This window comes from Microchirus variegatus, assembly GCF_963457635.1.
Source record: "Microchirus variegatus genome assembly, chromosome: 16".
Lineage (NCBI taxonomy): Eukaryota > Metazoa > Chordata > Actinopteri > Pleuronectiformes > Soleidae > Microchirus > Microchirus variegatus.
In genome coordinates, this window is record NC_139817.1 from 11240416 (window position 1) to 11257628 (window position 17213).

At 41.2% G+C, this 17213-nt stretch overlaps 1 protein-coding gene across 1 annotated transcript; it reads left to right on the forward strand.

Annotated features, from left to right (window-relative positions):
• The first annotated feature begins 1549 nt into the window (after nt 1–1549).
• On the forward strand, nt 1550–14204 carry LOC310938119 (anthrax toxin receptor 1-like). Its single transcript, XM_083902560.1, has 18 exons — nt 1550–1860; nt 5013–5084; nt 5209–5280; nt 5389–5470; nt 5574–5607; nt 5797–5876; nt 5971–6039; nt 6125–6205; nt 6293–6353; nt 6476–6574; nt 7748–7817; nt 8280–8358; nt 8509–8604; nt 8700–8741; nt 8819–8911; nt 10859–11020; nt 11601–11681; nt 13315–14204. Exons 1-18 carry the CDS (start codon nt 1655–1657, stop codon nt 13741–13743), a joined length of 1908 nt encoding a protein of 635 aa, XP_083758686.1. The 5' UTR covers nt 1550–1654; the 3' UTR covers nt 13744–14204.
• The last annotated feature ends 3009 nt before the right edge of the window (nt 14205–17213 follow it).

Consider the following 17213-nt stretch of genomic DNA (forward strand, 5'->3'; position numbering starts at 1 on the left):
AGGGGTCTCAAACACAAATGGGGCCACTGAGAGTCTCGTTTGGTCAGTGGGAGGCCTGTCGAGTGAAAAAAAAAAGTCAAACATTATGATGATATTTCACATAATTTCAAAATAAAAGTCCAAGTTGTTTGAATCAGGTGTGTTGGAGCGAGACAACCTCTTAAACATGAAGGGCAGGGGACATAAATTACATAAAAGGCTTCCTTCAAGGCTACAAAAACCAAATTATTTTTATTCTAAAATGATTATACACTTATAAAACATGCTTGTATATTCTATTTCTGTCAATAAACTCTCCTAAATTAATGACTTGAACCTAGCCAGCTGGATAGTATTAGCATGAAAACAGCTAGGTTGCCTCAGTCCAGTCGTAAACAAATCCAGATTTCACCTTGAAAACTCTATTTACGTTTCTCACATTTACCTCTAACTGGAAATTAAATATCCTAAATAGCCAAACATTCCATATAATCTGATAATAATCTTATAATACAGACCTGAAATTCTGTATAGTGGTGTTAGAACATGTGCATTCAGTTGTTTTTCTTCCTTAAGTGCAATGGAAAAAGTTACTTATCTGACATTTCAACTCATTTTAGTTGTCTCACTTTTACATGACAGTACACTCGCTCATACTCCAGCTTTTTTTTATACATAAACAGGAAACCAAGAACAGCTTGAAAGTCACAGCAGTTAAGCAACGCATAGAATCTGGCAAAAGCAACCCCAGAAACTGTCGTATTTAAACACACAGACACGTATTGGTGATAAGCAGCAGCTGGGAGGGTTAGGGTCAGCTGACAATGAGAGCAGACAGAGGACATCTGGTGGTCAGGTACAGGAACGAGGCACCTATGTGTGGGGGGGAACCGAGAAAGGATGAACAATTAGTATACTCTCCTTTAAAGACAAAAATGTGTATTTATGAAATATTTTTCAGTTTCACTTTGCTGTGAGCCATTAAATAGTAAATAATAAAAAAAATTATAATTTATTAGGCACATAAACAGCTTGTTTAAGCAATCACATGGAATTTTAACACACAAATATTTCAAGGGTTTGTAGATAATGGTCTATAAAAAAAAAGAAAATATCCAGTGAGTGTAAATCTTCTTTGGTGTCCTGTGTACCTAATAAAGTGGCTGGTGATAACAGATATCCAACATATTAGTGCACATATAGTGCAGTGAAGTACTTCATGATGCATTTGTTTACCACTAAGTGGCACTGACGGTTAAGGTGTAGAGATCAGAAAAACTTGCAGGAGAATCTAAAGGGAGAAACTGTTCAAAGCAGGGGGAAAAAAACAAACTAGAAGTGGAAAGTGGAGGCTCATTCATACATACCAGTGAAAGAATCACTAAATCACTAATACATGTGTTTTCTTTAGTTTAGCATGAACTCATGGCACCATGTGCTGAAATGATTGAGTGTAAGAGAGAGAGAGAGAGAGAGAAGGAGCTGCACACTCAGCTTCACTCCTCCTCTGCCAGCACACATCTGCAGCTCAGGAGATGGGACACTGATCCTAGAGAGGAACTAACTCCAACTCCTGTTTTGAGGATCCCAGTCCTCGAAGGATGGCTCGCCGTGTCACAGGGTGGTGAGGGAGAAGGTTGGAAGGAAAAGTCAGTCGAGACTCAGGAGAGTATTTATGGTTCTCCTTTCTGAGGTCGAGCGGATGCTCCATCTGAAGTTCGGAGTCATGTCCCACAGCTGGTGCAGGCAGGTCCTGCTCGGTCTGGAGGTGGGCATGCTGATGACCGTCCTGGTGGCCGGCACTGCAGAACAGATCCATGACAGGAGGGAGGCAGGGTCATCCTGCTATGGAGGATTTGACCTCTACTTTGTTTTGGACAAGTGAGTGCTTCAACTTTTCAGGTGCAAACACTATTAAAATTCACTCTCCAGGGGTATTAATGGAGCACCTATCCAGCTGCAGGTTGTGTTACCTGTAATGATGAGCGTCAGTGTTTATTTTAACTGGACAAAGGAAAACTGGTGCTTATCTTTGTCTGGCTCTTCCTGCTTTTTGTGAGCAGTTTAAAAATCTGTTAATTATTTGTAGTCAAGTAAAAAACATTGTATTATTAGTGAATCTTTAAAGCTCCTACATTTTCCAGCTGATCAAACAATTTGATTGCATTACCGATGTCAAGAATACATAATCAGTCTTGCAACGAGCTATGGGAATTATTAATTTTCTGACGGTTTTCTAGATTCATAGCATTGAGAGTTTTCTGCATTAAATGTTTGCATTAAGTTTGAACTAAATATATTTAGTTTCCCATTTTATATAAAAGAAGAAAAAGCAGGAAACCATCACTTATGAGAAGCATAAATCAGAGAGCGGGTGGAAAACTTTCTTAACAAACAAAGCCTGAATTAATCAATTGATTCTTGTTGCCAGCTAATTTGCAGATTCGTGTTTTTTTTTTTTTTCCTTGCAAACACAGACAGATTTCTGCAGATGAGGCTTCTCTTTGGGGCCGACATGAGGTTTGAATTACAGCGTCTGTTCATCTGTCACGCAGCTAATGTAAAACGCCTGAAAAGGGCAGATCAAATCAGTGTCAGTGTGAAGTTGTTCACTCGGCCAGGTCGTACAGTCATAGTTTCCTGGACCAAAAGAGGCAATTTCTGTCGATCCGTGCGCACATAAATACACTGCAGCTGTGTTTGTATGCTTTTTTCAATCAGCGGTTTATAGCTTTAATTTGTATGATTTGATAGAGAGCGTGTTGTCGACTGACGATTTCATGCAGCCACTTAATGCACGGCACGGTTTCTTGTTGTCTTATTGTTAACTGAGCGCAGCAGCCCACATAGACTCAGTTTAAGGTCCCACTGCTTCAGTCTGCAGAACCCTTTCTCCATTAGAGCCAGATGTTCCAGACTATCCCGAGTTTTTGGCCGTCTCTGGCACTCACATCACAGGATGGATGAAAACATAAGCAAAGGGAGAGGGAGAAGAAGAAGAAGAAGAAGAGAGGCAGCGTGGCATTAGAGGAGGCTGACAGTTCTCTCCATTTACTGAGCTGCTATTCAAAACACTTACTTTCTTCTGTCGATTTGTTTTGTTTAATCAGCAGCTGCGGTTTGATGCTGAAACAATGATGAGGTTGTGTTCAGGGGGAAACACAAAAGCTAAAACTCACTGATCCCCTGTGTGTGAAGTGACAATAATGGTAATAGATGATGAGCTGATACAACTGACTAGTTACATGCTAAAATGCCAGCAATTCAGATTAATCATTAATGTAATTTTTAAATCAAAAATAATCTCAGGTGTGTAGATTTTCTTAGGAAACGACTCAGAGTGTATAGAATAGCGGCATGTTCTTTATCTCACAAGTCCCCGCACTATAATAACTGGCAGGAAGAAGAACCCTTTAAGTGGACCCTAAAGTACCCTTGAAGCACAGCCTACACGGAAAAGTGCAGTGTTTCACCTCCAGACAGCTTGTATTCATGTTCTGGGTTTACCGTATGTGTCCAAGTTTTAACCCAAGGTGGTATTTTATATTTAAAGGTGCATTATGTAATACATCTAAAGCAACTGGCCATAAAATCCTCCTAATATGTCACAGAGACTCAGGAATAATGTTCATATAACAAACTGAACTCACCAACAACAACAGTACAGACAAAATATTTGCATTAAAAAAATATATTTTGCAGACTGCAAATCATGTTTATGTTTTGAAATCATGTTTTGGCATGTGGCGCCACCTACCACCATCTACCAATCATTGCAGTCAGTAGAGTTTCAGATGCCGAGCAACCACGGGTTGCCAGTTATGTCAGAAAACGAAACATAAAAACCTTGGTATTTTGAATTTGAGTGTAGTAACCGTTTTTGGCCACATTCTTACATATGGTGCCTTTAAGATGTTGTTGACTGTTACAATAAACTAACAAAAGCACTTTACCTTGATGTAGCACTCATATACAGTACGTGTAAGCAGTAGCAGTTTCTATTATCACTTCTTGAAGATCACTGAAGAGTACCATCAAGTTTTTGGATATAAATGAAATGAGAATGAATTTTTGAATCTTTTTCAATGTTAAAAAAGGCAAACGTTCGTATGGTACTTAGCTGGGACTCAAGAAAGTAGACAAGATTGTATGAACTGTATGAGAATATGACTGTGTTTTGGATAAATGGAGATTAGTGATACTATTGCTGTTGCTTTCCCTCATCCATAGATACAGTTCCATTTAGAAACCAATGGAAATCAGCACCTTAACCCTAATAACCATGATAACTGAAATCTGATTTACATCACTTCTATTTTTGATAATGCAACGCTTTCTCATTGTTCTATCATCATGTCTTTGAAGCAAACATGTTTCTTCCATTGAACCAGCAGAGTCACAGATGATTATTATTTATTCTTTTGTGTCGTCACTCTGGACACACACACCGACACACCACCGCCCAATGACCCAAGAGCAAATGTATGTGTGATATCATTTCTCTGATAATAATACTGTCATTTAAACCATTAAACCAGCTCCTTTAAAGAGATATAAAGTCAATAAATGAATAACAACTTCATTTAATGCATGTACCATTGAACAATTCTTCAGCGAATGTGTAGAAAAGATTAGGCCAGATCTGTTCCTAATAAATTTAGGAATTTCATCCTGTGCATCCACATGTCATCAGATTGTCTTTGAAGTTGTGGAATATTTTTTTATTATTAACGGGTTCTGTCTGCTCCATCAACTGACACAGCAGATGACCCTGAGAGAGTTTTATTGTTTATTTAACACTTCACATGAAGGAGATTACTCTCTGAAAGAGCCTATATTTACTGACTTGTCATCTATCATCACTATCATCACTAAAGTTTGCCCATCACTACAACATGGAGAAAACCATGCATACCAGTATGGTATAAAAAAATAAACACATGTCAAAGAAAGAAATTACCTGACAAATGAAGGAATCTGGACGAGGTTAACGTTCAGTGTTATTGTTTCCCTCTGACTCTTCTCCTCCTCAGGTCTGGAAGTGTGCAACATTACTGGAATGAGATTTATTACTTTGTCGACCACTTGGCACACAAGTTCATCAGGTGGGTTCACACGGAAAACAAAAGAGACTGGAATTTTTTTAGGTAAATGCACAGAGAGAAGGAGAAAACAACAGACGGTGAAACATAACAGCTGCGTCTTCTTCTTCTCTTTTTTTTTTTCCAGTCCTCAGCTGCGGATGTCTTTTATTGTATTTTCAACAGAGGGAAGGACTCTCATGCCACTAACAGAAGACAGGTGGAACAAACACAGACTCAACCAAATGATATATTTTGCATTCTTAGCTCAGTGTGTTACACATCAACTAAAACCATTCTGTGTCCTCTGGGATGCATTCATTATCAGAGAGCAGATCCGAGCTGGACTGGAGCAGCTGCGCATGGTGCAGCCGGGCGGAGACACCTTCATGCACAAAGGTTTTCAAAGAGTAAGTCGTATGTGAAGTTTAGAGGAAACTGATCCTGCTTTTCTCACCATAATCTGATTAGCTACATTAAGCCACTGATAATTCAAAACATCCCTTCTCTCAGGCCAGTGAGCAAATCTACTACGGAACTGGAGATGGTGAGATTTTCCCTTTTTCTGTAATCATTTTATCCGTTTACATGACACAGATTTAATCCAAAAACACGGCTGCTCTGATGATATTTTTCTGGTCTCATTAATTCCCTATTTTAAAAAATACAATAAAAATGTTATTGCTGTGTTTTTATTTAAATTCTCCCTCTCTTTTAATCTGGCTCTGGTGCTTAGGTTACAGGACAGCCAGTGTCATCATCGCTCTAACAGATGGTGAACTGAGAGAGAATCAGTTTGACTTGGCACAAAGAGAGGTGATGTGAAAACCCTTTGGAAGGTTTTTTATTAATTTTTTTATTCATATCCTCTCACGACCTACATCAACCACTCTGTCTTATTTGAATTCAGGCGAGCAGAGCACGACAGTTAGGTGCCTCTGTTTACTGTGTCGGAGTGAAAGACTTCAATGAAACCCAGGTAAACCAAGTAGGCTAATAAATAAATAAATAAATAAATTAGCTAAAGAGACCAGACAACTGAATAATTTCCCATTTCTTGACAGCTCTCTACAATAGCTGACAGTCAGGACCACGTGTTCCCTGTCAATGATGGCTTCGAGGCTCTACAGGGGGTCATTGACTCGGTACAAACAACACAAGCATGACATGGAAATGTGCACATTGCTAAGAATAAGAGTTCACGTACTTAAATTGCAGTTTCCCCCTCGTAGATTCTGAAGAAATCGTGCATCGAGATCCTGGCCGTAGAGCCTTCCAGCATCTGTGAAGGAGGTGAGGAAACAAACCAGCGGATTAAACACAATATATACAGCTATGTGCTCAATTTAAGTTAGCGACTCCACTCGTGTTTTCTTTTCAAGATTGACTGAACATCAGCGCATCTGTCGTTTCAGAATCATTTCAGGTTGTCGTCAAAGGAAACGGTTTCCTTCAAGCCAGAGACGAGCAGAAGGTTCTGTGCAGCTTTCGCATCAACGACACCGTTACGATGAGTGAGTAGCTGTGTGACAGTGTTAAGCTTTGGGATATTTAGAGCTTTTACAGATCGACAATATGATAACATTTAGAAGTTTAAAGTCAGAATACATATAAACCATAAGATTGTGCATGATAAGGATTGTGCAAAGGAGCGGCTTACTTTCAACACAATTCTACACTTCCCGTTAGCTCAGCATAGCAAATTAGCATCTTAAACTTTTTTTTTTACATATAGCACAGCATTAAGCAGCTAAAAAGCCAGCTATTTCTCTCAGGAAGTGTCAGAAACCAAAAACAAACAAAACAAAAACAAGCTATGCTAAGCTAAGTCATATGAATGCTAATGGTCTAGGCCAAATTTGTCAAGCCTTTTCTTATTCCAGTCTGAAACCTTGAGCAAGTGGAACATATGTGTACTTAAATCATTGGTTTGATTTGGAAATACAGTATGTATATTATATGTATCTTCCTGAGAAGATCAGCTCCACCTAAAACATGGGGGCACAGTTAATTACTGCTCACAATGATTTAAATCCCTGCCCTCCCCAAAAAAAGCCATCAGCACCCTCCACCTCCTCCTCCTCCTCCTCCTCTGTGAATCTCATCAGGAACCAGCATGAACCACAACACTCCCTCTTTTGCTTCATTTTCCATAGAAGAGAGGAAGTCCAAAAAATTGGGTAACACAATAATTGGATGACGATGATGATGATGATATACTTTATTGTCCGACAGTTAAGTCTGAAGTTTGACTTGCGTAACAGCCGCTCCATTTGCACAACAACAGAGACACGACCAGAGTTTGCAGTACACTCTTAGAAATAAGGGTTCCAAAAGGGTCCTTCTTCTACAAGGGCTGAGGTTCTACCTGGAACCATTTGCTTCTGAAAAGCACCTTTTCAAAGAAAGGGTTTTTCAATTTTGATCCAGAGAACCCTTTAAAACCCCTTTCCTGAATAAAGGGGTTTAAAAGGGTTCCAGGTAGAACTACCTACCTGGAGCCAAAAAGGGTTCTCCTATGAGGACAGGCCGAAGAACCTCATATGGTTCTGCTTAGCACTTTTATTTCTAAGAGTGTACACATATTAGTCTGGGATTGAAGTTTCATGAGCAGACGTGCAGCATGCTGACGATGACTTTTACACTTCTGTTAACACATGTAGTGTCAAACACACTCTCTTCCACAGTGAAAAGACCTCTGGTGGTGAGGGACACCTACCTTCTGTGCCCAGCTCCTGTTCTGGAAAAACATGGAACGTAAGTTAACCACTGATGAACAGAAACAGGAACAGAAACAGGAACATTTCATTCAAGTGGAAACTTCATTACATCACACAACTCTCAATCGATATGCTCTGTTCTGTTGTATCGTGTGAGCTGATTATTAAGTGTATATTACCTCACTCACATCTGCTGGTTTTTTTGTTTGATTGACACCAGTATTACGTAAAACGTGCTGAACTCATTTTGCGTTAAACTCTGGAGGAAAGAGGACTGAACCAAGGAGAACTCGATCTGTTTTGGCGCAGATCCATGATCAGATCCGACTTGTTTATGATTCAGGAAATGACTTAAGGCATATTTGTGGTGTTGAGATCCACGTAATAATTTGGTCTTTTCGGGATAAAAAGAAAAATGGTTTGACCTTGGTGGAAATACCGTCTGTGCTCTTCTGAGTATATTTGTACAATCAAAGTAGTGATCTTACCGTTTCTGCAGGTCAGCCACTCTCCACGTTAGCATGAACAACGGCCTGAGCTTCATATCCAGCTCCGTCACAATATCTGCAGTCACTTGTGTAAGTAAACAAGAAGGAAAGTGAGGTTAAAAGGAATTAAATAAACTCAAGTCTGTCTAATGTTTTTTTGTCATTTCATTTAAAGCACATCCCAGCACGTGTGTGACTATCACCACTGTTTACGCTCTGTATCTTTTTCCCCTCTTTCAGTCTGACGGGACATTTGTGGCCATCGCTCTTCTCATCCTGCTGCTCCTGCTCATCGTCCTTCTGCTGTGGTGGTTCTGGCCTCTCTGCTGCACTGTGGTACGTCAGCCATCTTGGATTCCCTGAAAAGTGACGATCGACATTCTTGTCAAAAATACTCATGTTAAGTAAGAGGACACTTTATTTGTCTGCAGGTCATCCGTGACCCGCCTCCTCCGGTAATGGAGGACAGCTCTGTAAGTCGATCAGAAAGACATTTACATTTATTTACAACAGTCATTACCTAATAAAGCAAACACGTGGTCTTAAACAGGATGATGAAGACGGTTTTCCCAAGAAGAGGTGGCCCACTGTGGACGCCTCGTACTATGGAGGACGTGGAGTTGGAGGCATTAAGAGAATGGAGGTAACTCTCGCTTTAAAGAGCAAATACATCTGTGAATAAAACTTGAAATGTTCATTATGTGCAATATATTTGATGTAAATGAAGATAAATGTCTGAGGTTGTGAAACAAAATCTCTCTACTGGAGGTTAAATGAGGTCCAAATCATCTGGAAATGCTTTATTTAATACGTGGACATTATTAAAAGTAGATTTAATCAGGGTATGGCATCAGGTCCACAGATGACAAATGTGTCGAGCTTGAATCTTGCGACTCAGCACGTTTAGCTCTTGTTGAAATAACGTGGGCTTACGAAGAAAAAGCAGGACTTGACTCATACCTTAAAAGAGATGAGTAGGCAAGAGTCGCTTTGTCGTTATGGCTTTGTTCTGGGAGCCAGTGAGAGTTAACGTGAGACCATCTGGTCAGTAAACCACAAGCTTTTAAAGACTCTTAGGCCAAAATGTCTGTGCAGATCTGCAACCAGGAAAGGTTTGCATGTAGTGGTTGTTGTGTTCGACACAGTAGACTTTATGAATCCTGTCTGGGGGAAATTCAGGTATCTCACACAGCTCAGGAGACACAGAACTCCAAAAAATGAGTTTGGCAACAGAAATCAACTCTTAGTTGTGACAAGGATGGAAAAACGGTAACAGAAGTTCATGAAGTTTGTCTTCAGACATCCACAGAACAACAGAAAGGAGACCGACTGACACGTCTTCATGTCAAGAAGAAGAACCACATGCGTATGTTGTCTGAGTGAATGAAAGTCACGGAGATATAATCGCACTTCTTACTTAGTGTTAAGTGCTTTATGGCGGCGCACACAGAGCAGCCGCTGGTGCCGCTTCCAAACAGAGCAGTGGAAACTATGTGCAGCCTCATTTCAGTGCTTCCTCGGCCAACTCAGAGCCGTCATGGTTTTGTCTGTCGCAGCTGCAAGGGAGGGAATTTTAGTAACTATCGACCTTCCACGGTTTCTTTGACAGTACAGGCTTCAACTGTCGATGTGTCAAATCACGACTGACACTTTAGTCGGGGGAGGAGAGACCTGGGGAAAAGCTTAGTGACGTGCTTCGTCTGTGGGAATGCAGGTTTTGTGAGGATTCAAACGTGAATTTAGAATGTTAAAGGTGCCATATGTAAGAATGTGGCCAAAAACGGTTACTACATTCAAATTAAAAATACCGAGGTCTTTTAGGTTTGGTTTTCTGACGTAACTGGCAACCCGTGGTTGCTCGGCAGCTGAGACTCTACTGACTGCAATGATTGGTAGACTGCGGTAGGTGGCGCCACATGCCAAAACATGATTTCAAAACATAAACATGATTTGCAGTCTGCAAAATATCTTTTTTTAATGCAAATATTTTGTCTGTACTGTTGTTGTTGGTGAGTTCAGTTTGTTATATGAATATTATTCCTGAGTCTCTGTGACATATTAGGAGGATTTTATGGCCAGTTGCTTTAGATTTATTACATAATGCACCTTTAATGTTTGCTAATTGGAAATAAATGCAAAGCTCAGGCTCGGGGGTAATGTTAACTGCTTTTACAGGTTTTTGGTGAAAAACCAAACTTGTGGTTTTTACCGTCTGCACTTCTCCAGATTCCTTCAGTGGACATCTGTTCCAAACGCAGATTGAAAGCTTGTTGTTGTGGAGACATTTTGGCTAAAAGTCAGCGGATCATCAGGTCAATTGTCTGTGAACAATCCATGTTTGTGCAGTGAAGTTGCAAAGTAACAATCCATCCAGCAGATGTTGACATATTTAAGTCTGCAGCAGAGCGAGTGGTGGTGGACCAGCCTAATCATAAATTCAACACTGGAGCCACACCACCACCACAAGTGTGGATGGAAACACTGGCAAACACTGCAGCTCTTTGCATCTGCAGCAGAACTTATAGGAGTTACAGACCATAACATTATGATTAGTACATTATTTTCACTCTGAGCTTTTGTCTTTGTTCAGGTACGTTGGGGAGATAAAGGCTCCACTGAAGAAGGAGCCAAACTGGAAAAGGCTAAAAACGCTCGGGTGGTGATGCCTGAAGAGTGCGATACACTTCCAATGAGGCCGTACTACAACACGCACAAGTCCACCCGCCCACAGAAGTGGTATTCTCCCATCAAGGTTCTCAAAATTCCTTTACCACCAATGCATTTTTCAAGATTCTGCTTATTATCAGATTCCCATCAGCTCAAATAACTGCAGTCTGCAGACAACAACGCATGAGCTCAACATCCACTTTTTCATACCTCCCTTCAACCATTTATTACAAAGCTGTACCGCTGTCACTGGATGTATTCGATGACACTGTGAACATATGTATGAGCCACATGTTTTAAAAGCGGGTCCGACTTATATCTGGGAGAGTGATGTGTTACCAGGAAATAGTTAATAAATCCACTTCCTCACATATTATTCAGCTGAACGGATAGTAATACGAACCAGACATGAACTGAGCTCACCCCTGAATATGGAATCTGTTGAGTGGGTGTTATTCCTAAGAAAATAAATTCTTTATCTAAATGTCCTTCCTACCATTTAAACCTTTGCCTTTGCACGAATCGGCGCGAGACGCGGAGGAGAGAAAGTGCAGTAAACTGCAGTGTTGCAGAGCCACAAAGATAAACGTTTTTGATTTCTTAACCTATACATTAAATGATCATTTTTCTTTATCCGTGTTTTTTTGTGTGTGATCATTTTCCAGGGAAAGCTGGATGCTCTGTGTGTATTCCTGAGAAAAGGCTATGACCGAGTGTCTGTGATGCGTCCTCTTCCTGGAGACAAGGTGAGCAAACCAGAAATCACACAAAACCGACGACAACTACGGGGGGAAAAAAAGGGTCTTAACAGCTGTGAGATAAACACACATATTCATCGTGAACCAATTATGTGACCTTTGGCAGGCAGATGTTTAACAATTTACCAGAGTTTGAATTCATGGCCCGTGGAAATGAGGGATAAGGGAAGGTCTCCATGCTCCAACATCAAACAACGACGACTGAGCTGTAATCTAATCTGTGTTATTTCAAAAAAAAGAGAAAAATCTGCTTCATTTCATGAGTATGGCGACTTCAAGGGAACTCTCAAGTGCTGCTCACCGCAGCACTTGAGAGTTCCCTTGAAGGTAAAAAAAAACAAAAAACAACAATCGCAGTGTTGTCTGGAAGAATGCTCTATTTCTGGAGAAGTCATTAAGAGGAGATGCTGCCTGCTTCTTCCAGCTCCCAGCGTCAGGACGGCTGGTTTGGCAGGAATACTGTTTTCCTTATTTTTCCTCACTAACGCAGGAATTTCCTCTTTCAGTGTGTTGAAAACTTTTTATTTCTCTGATCCTGGCCAACACTTTCCCAGTAGAGTCAATACATTTTTTATTAGGTACACGGCAGTGTCTTGTCTACAGGAGAAATTTGCAATTAAGATTTTTAGATTTCTTTTTTAATCAACTGCTTGTTTGATTGTAACCAGTTAAGTTTAACTTTACCACTACTTTTTACATTACATTACATTTGCAAGTCCATTCATCCATTAGCTACCTGTTTAATCTCAGCTGACACAGGGCGATAGGCAGTCCAACACACACACACACACACACACACACACACACACACACACACACACACACACACACACACACACACACACACACACACACACACACACACACACACACACACACACACACAGTAAAGAAAAGTTCCTACGTAATATAAAGTTTAATATTGATTATTTATACGCTACCGTTCAAAAGTTTGGGGTCACTTAGAAATGTCCTTATTTTTGAAAAGTCACGGACGGATTTGGATGAAATTTTCAGGAAATGTCCACAATGGTACCAGGAACAATTACATTTTTTAAGATCCATAGACGCTGCGCGCTGGCAGGGTGTATTTTGTAGGCACTGAGCTGCCTTGGCAGGGGGTCTGCGCTCTCTGAGTGCTTTTTCTGGTTTTTAATGGAATATGTACATAGGTGTATAGAGGCCCATTTCCAGCAACCATCTCTCCAGTGTTCTAATGGTACATTGTGTTTGCTAATCGTGTTAGAAGATTATTGGATGATTAGAAAACCCTTGTGCAATTATGTTAGCACAGATGTTTGAAGGGCAAAAATAAAAGTGCATTTTAATGTAAAGAAATTGTATCGGTGACCCCAAACTTCTACACAGTAGTGTAGGTTTTAACCCTTTCATGCATAGTGGGCGTTGATAGTGCAGTTGCACACGAGCCACCCCATTGGACCTTTGTGCACCCCCACATGCACTGCCACCTACCCACTGTGATCAGGTTTGGCCATGGAGACCGTTGGCCATAGTTTACTGTAGCCAAAGCTGAATAAAAACTGAGGTTTTCATAATTCATGCGTGAATAAAGTTAATCAACAAAGTCTCTACAATGAACCTTTTTTTCCCCTAATTACAGGGCAAGTGCATCAACTTCACCCGCGGCAAACCCTACGCCGCCCCTCGCTACCCCATCTACAACCATCCGTCCACACCCGTCTACACTTTGCCACACACTTTCCAGCAGTGTCCATCGGAGGGCGGCCACGTCTCTAATTTGCCCCCCTCACCGACCTCAGTGCTCCCGCCCCTGCCGTCCACTCCCCCTCCTCCTTGCTCCTCCTCCTCCTCCTCCTCCTCCTCCTCCTCCTCCTCTTCCTCCACCACCTCCACCCTTCCCATGTACACGCCTCCTCCGAACAGAGCCCTGCCTCCTGGCAACTCAAACTCCGTCCCTGCACCCCCTTCTCCAACCGGCTCCCTGCCGCCTCCACCTCAGGGGCCACCTCCCTGTAGAGCGCCTCCTCCGTCACGCCCTCCTCCACGGCCAAATCACGAAAGCCAATGATGATAATGATGTTGACGATGGAACGATAAAGGGACGTTTTGCACTGTGTCATTGCATAATGTTGCTGCTGGTTATTCAACATGCCGTGCGTGCACAGTGAAAACTTTGTGCTTTTTTTCCCTCAACAAGTGGCTCACTCGTCGTGTGCAACAAACTATGACTTCTTTTTAAAGTCTAGAAAGTTAATATTTAGTGTAGCGAGCACAGCTTTGGCTATTCAACGCGATTATAGCTATGCAATTCAGTCCGTGGTTGAGAACAAAATGTTGTCGCCATCGGTCGAGCGTTACAAACTTGGCATTTTAATCTGGGCCTGATATGAGTTGATCTTTCACTGCTTTGAAAAAAATAACAGACAATCCCACTGCCTGAGCAATAATGTGCCACATATTTCAATGCAAAGCTGTCTGACGAGTGCTGTCTTCAAATGTATATTTTTGTGGAAAGAAATCTGAATTAAATCCATACGTTATGTATATACTGTATGTGACCTGTCTGCTTCTTTTTTTGTAACACATCAACCAGACCTGATGAGAGCGATGCTTGTAATTTATGACAGTTAAAGGTCATGCAGTAATTTCCCTCCATTTAATTTCACTTATAGCGACAATATCTAACTACTATGTGTGTGCGTACTTGTATTTGTCGCCTCTTTAGGACCTTTTCTGCATAAACAATGACCAGCAGTCCTCATGGCGACCTGTTCCTAACAAGGCAGAACCTCATATCTGATTAACTGGGTTAGTTAAGGGCCACACGGTTGTTGTAGTGGTTTGCACTCTTGCCTTTGCAGGTTGGAACAAGGGTCTTTCTGCATGTAGTTTGCATGTTCTCCCCGTGTGTGCATGGGTTTTCTCTGGGTTCTCCAGCTTCCTCCTAAGTAGAAGATGGATGGATGGTTAAGGGGGAAGATAAGGCCCAAGATTTAGTTAGATTAGTTACTTACATACTGTACATACTGGTTATGGTTAATGTTAGGCTGTCCAAATTAATATAAATCCATGTCCTTAAAGGGCCCAGGGTTAGCACTCTCACCTTTGCAGCAAGAAGACCCAGGTTCGAGCCCTGGTTGGAACAAGGGCCTTTCTGCATGGAGTTTGCATGTTCTCCCCGATTAGGTGAATTGTTCACTCTAAATTGATCGTAGGTGTGAGAGTGTGAGTGAATGGTTGTTTGTCTCTATGTGTGACCCTGAGATGGACTGGCGAACTGTCCTGGGTGTACCCCGCCTATCGCCCTATGTCAGCTGAGACCCTCCGGTGGAGGATAAATCGGTAGATGATGGATGGATGTCCTTAAAGGGACAGCTGTGTGAACCTGTGTGTGTTTAAGATAGAGAGATACAGTGTGTTCATAAATCAGGTCCCTGCTTATAGAGACACATAATAAGAGTCATTATTATTACTTCAAAAGGCATTATGTAAACTCAGTATAGGTGCATAGATCTTTTTGTGGACTCATCCACTGTGACTTTATAGGGGAAAGCGTACTTTATTGCCCGTAGGCAATTTAGTGGCTGCCTTTATTGCTCTGCCACCAGGACAAAAGGGAGGTGAATTGCAGATGGGGTGTACCTGGTAAAGTTGTCTTAACGATGACTGGGCACAATGAAAATACTTCAGGGTCCACCAGATGTGGAAAATGTGGAGGAATTTCCTTGAAATAAGCAAATCTGGGGTGCTCTTTTTCTCTTTTCCTGGCTGGCATCACAGAAAATATGCAATTATAGTCCGATGAATAAATTGTGTGAAATTATCCCTGTTCGTTTTCAAGAACACTGGTAAACGAATCGAGTTTTGCTTGCTATTATGCAACCAGGAGTTTTATTCTACTCAGCTTAGCTCGAATAAAACCAAATATATCTTTTTCCATGTGCTTTACTTAGTAACAGCTCTTCCTTCGATTGGAAATACTTTTGCAGATGCACACAGTCAGACTCGCAGTCCTGTGGGCGGCGTGAGCTCACGGAGGCGTGTATGACAAAACTGCCAGAAACGGGCGCAGGCAGTCGAGTTATAGACAAACAATAAAAAATGAAAATCTAACGATGACGCCGTGGAGATCTGGCAGAGATGTTTACACTTCACATGAGAGCACCAACTGCTAAGCACATCAAGTGTATGAACTTAAAGTTGAGCACTAGTTTAAGACTTAAATCTCCTGGCTGCTTCTTGCTTTGCAAATGCCATTTTTCTTTCTCGTAGCTTCAGAAAATAATAGTGGGGTTTATTAGCAGAAACTGAATACTTACTACCCATAAGTATGTTTGTATAATTGCTTATGTTTTCATAGCCTTATCAGCCTCTAATGTGTACTTAAGGAAAGGCTCTGACCGCAGCCAGAGGGAGCATTTTGTGCTTCCAAACAGACGGTAATGAAGCAAGCGAAGAATAACAACATACTTTCTGGTACACAATGTGAACATAGCAATCAGATAAGCACATCTGACCGCCATTTAAATAAGCATTAAAATACTGCATCAAATCACCAACAAAACACCAATGACCAAACCTCATTTTAAAGGACCCATATTATGCAAAATCAACTTATTGATCATTTAAATCCTTATATTTGGGACTCTGGATGTCCCATCAGTCGGCAAAGTGTGAACAAAGATGACTCAGTCATGTTTTTGTGGTCCTCCTCAGTCTAAGTACAGGAGATAAAACACGCGATGTTGACTTCCGCACTCATTGTTACGTCACAATGTGCTAAATTTCCTTGAATTGTTGTCTCGTGGAGCTCCGCCTTGTCCGTAAAACACGCGAGAGTGCAGGTGAGGGCAACGGTATCCGAAAACCGGAAGTCCGCAAACAGTTCTATTCTTGGCTCCACAGTGCATCACAGAGTTCTACACAAACTTCCTCAGCCTCAGAGGATTTATCTGTCCAGTGGATACATGTTATATATGACGGCAATGTGCCTGCTAGAGCCTGCAAATGCTCCCAGTAGCCTCTGTGGCTGATGTCATTTCCTGTCCCTTAAGTTTATTTTACTTTTTTTAAGGTGGACCTTTAAGGTGGACATAAAGAGATACCACGAAACAGAGCGTTCTGAACAGGGCTGTTTTGGTAGGGTGATTGAACTGCTGTGGTGCTTCATCCTTATGGTATTTTGACCAAAGCATGTCACAAGATATGTTCATTAGGACACCAGGGAACTAGGTTAACTTGAAAAAATAGGGTATAATTATGACCCCCCCAAAGCACTGAAGGGCACTGGGTGTGGAAATGACAACTTGTGTCCAGTTACAAAAATGGTAAAGACACTTTGTAGTGGGTGTAAGACACAGCTCAGAATGTCACTCAATCTTTACACGCTGGATTATGACATGAGTTCCACAGTAGCTTCCACACGGCCTTCATAACAGACAAAACAATTCACATTTTTTCAAAAGAACATCATTTACGTCACCGTGTCGTGTAAGAATAACAAAAACATTTTTTTCCTGTCTTTATCTATTTCCATTC

Coding starts and splice junctions, on each gene's coding strand:
- LOC310938119 (XM_083902560.1), top strand. CDS start 1,655: ATGGTTCTCCTTTCTGAGGTCGAGCGGATGCTCCATCTGAAGTTCGGA. Junction 6,354..6,475: donor TTCCAGCATCTGTGAAGGAG/GTGAGGAAACAA, acceptor CTGTCGTTTCAG/AATCATTTCAGGTTGTCGTC. Junction 11,021..11,600: donor AGTGGTATTCTCCCATCAAG/GTTCTCAAAATT, acceptor ATCATTTTCCAG/GGAAAGCTGGATGCTCTGTG.